Source organism: Myotis davidii, unplaced genomic scaffold, assembly GCF_000327345.1.
Source record: "Myotis davidii unplaced genomic scaffold, ASM32734v1 scaffold428, whole genome shotgun sequence".
Classification (NCBI taxonomy): Eukaryota; Metazoa; Chordata; class Mammalia; order Chiroptera; family Vespertilionidae; genus Myotis; species Myotis davidii.
Genome location: NW_006299834.1, coordinates 1,009,254 through 1,009,940, shown reverse-complemented (window position 1 = coordinate 1,009,940; position 687 = coordinate 1,009,254). Strand labels below are relative to the sequence as shown.

The 687-nt window shown below is 69.1% G+C and overlaps 1 protein-coding gene across 1 annotated transcript in view; it reads right to left on the bottom strand.

The window, feature by feature from the left end:
- Positions 1-4: 4 nt before the first annotated feature.
- The window catches only part of TTLL12 (tubulin tyrosine ligase like 12), a gene marked incomplete at its 3' end in the record, with an annotated part of 40,449 nt that continues 39,766 nt past the window's right edge, over positions 5-687 (bottom strand). Inside the window, 1 exon segment of the mRNA XM_015571907.1 lies at positions 5-78. Coding sequence (XP_015427393.1) covers positions 5-78 — 74 coding nt within the window.

The following is a 687-nucleotide window of genomic DNA, read 5'->3' as shown; positions in this document are numbered from 1 at the left end:
TGGGGTGGTACCTGCAGGCGCGCTCACAGTCGGGGTTGAAGTTCACCTCCAGGAGCTGGGGCTGCATCACTCGCTGCCCTGAGGGCACAAAGCGCAGGCACCTCACTCCTGGGAGGCGCACGGGGCTCCGGCTCCTGGGCCTGGCCCGGGGCCTCCTCGACGGACCTGAGGGCCCGGCCCACACTCTCCTGCGCCTCCAGGAAGTGGGGTGGCCCCTCCCGCCCTTCCTGTTGGCTCTCCGTCCTGCAGGCTATCGCCCCTTAATGATGGGCCTCCCCAGAGCCCAGATCTCCTGGCAAAGGACCACCCAGCAGCTTGGCCAGCGACGCCCCCTCTGACCATCGGCATGGGGTGCATAAGGGATTGGGCGACGGGGACCCTCACCGTCCGGACGGCTGTCCCACTTCAGCATGAGGTCGATGGCGTACACGGCCCGGGACGAGGGGTAGTCGCAGAGGCCCTGGGGTGGCGGCTTAGCACACGCCGCCTGGAACAGCTCCGTGAAGGCCCGGAAGATCTCGGCCTGGGGACCGGGAGGCTGGGTCAGGGCTGCCCGGGGCGGCCCCTCCACATGGGGTTTGCTGCCCCTTCCCAAGCCCCAGCCCCCGAAAGGCCTGAGTCACCTCCTCCTCCACCCTGTTTCTCCAGGCCTGGCCGTAGCCGCCTCTGCCCACACCTGCCCCTCAG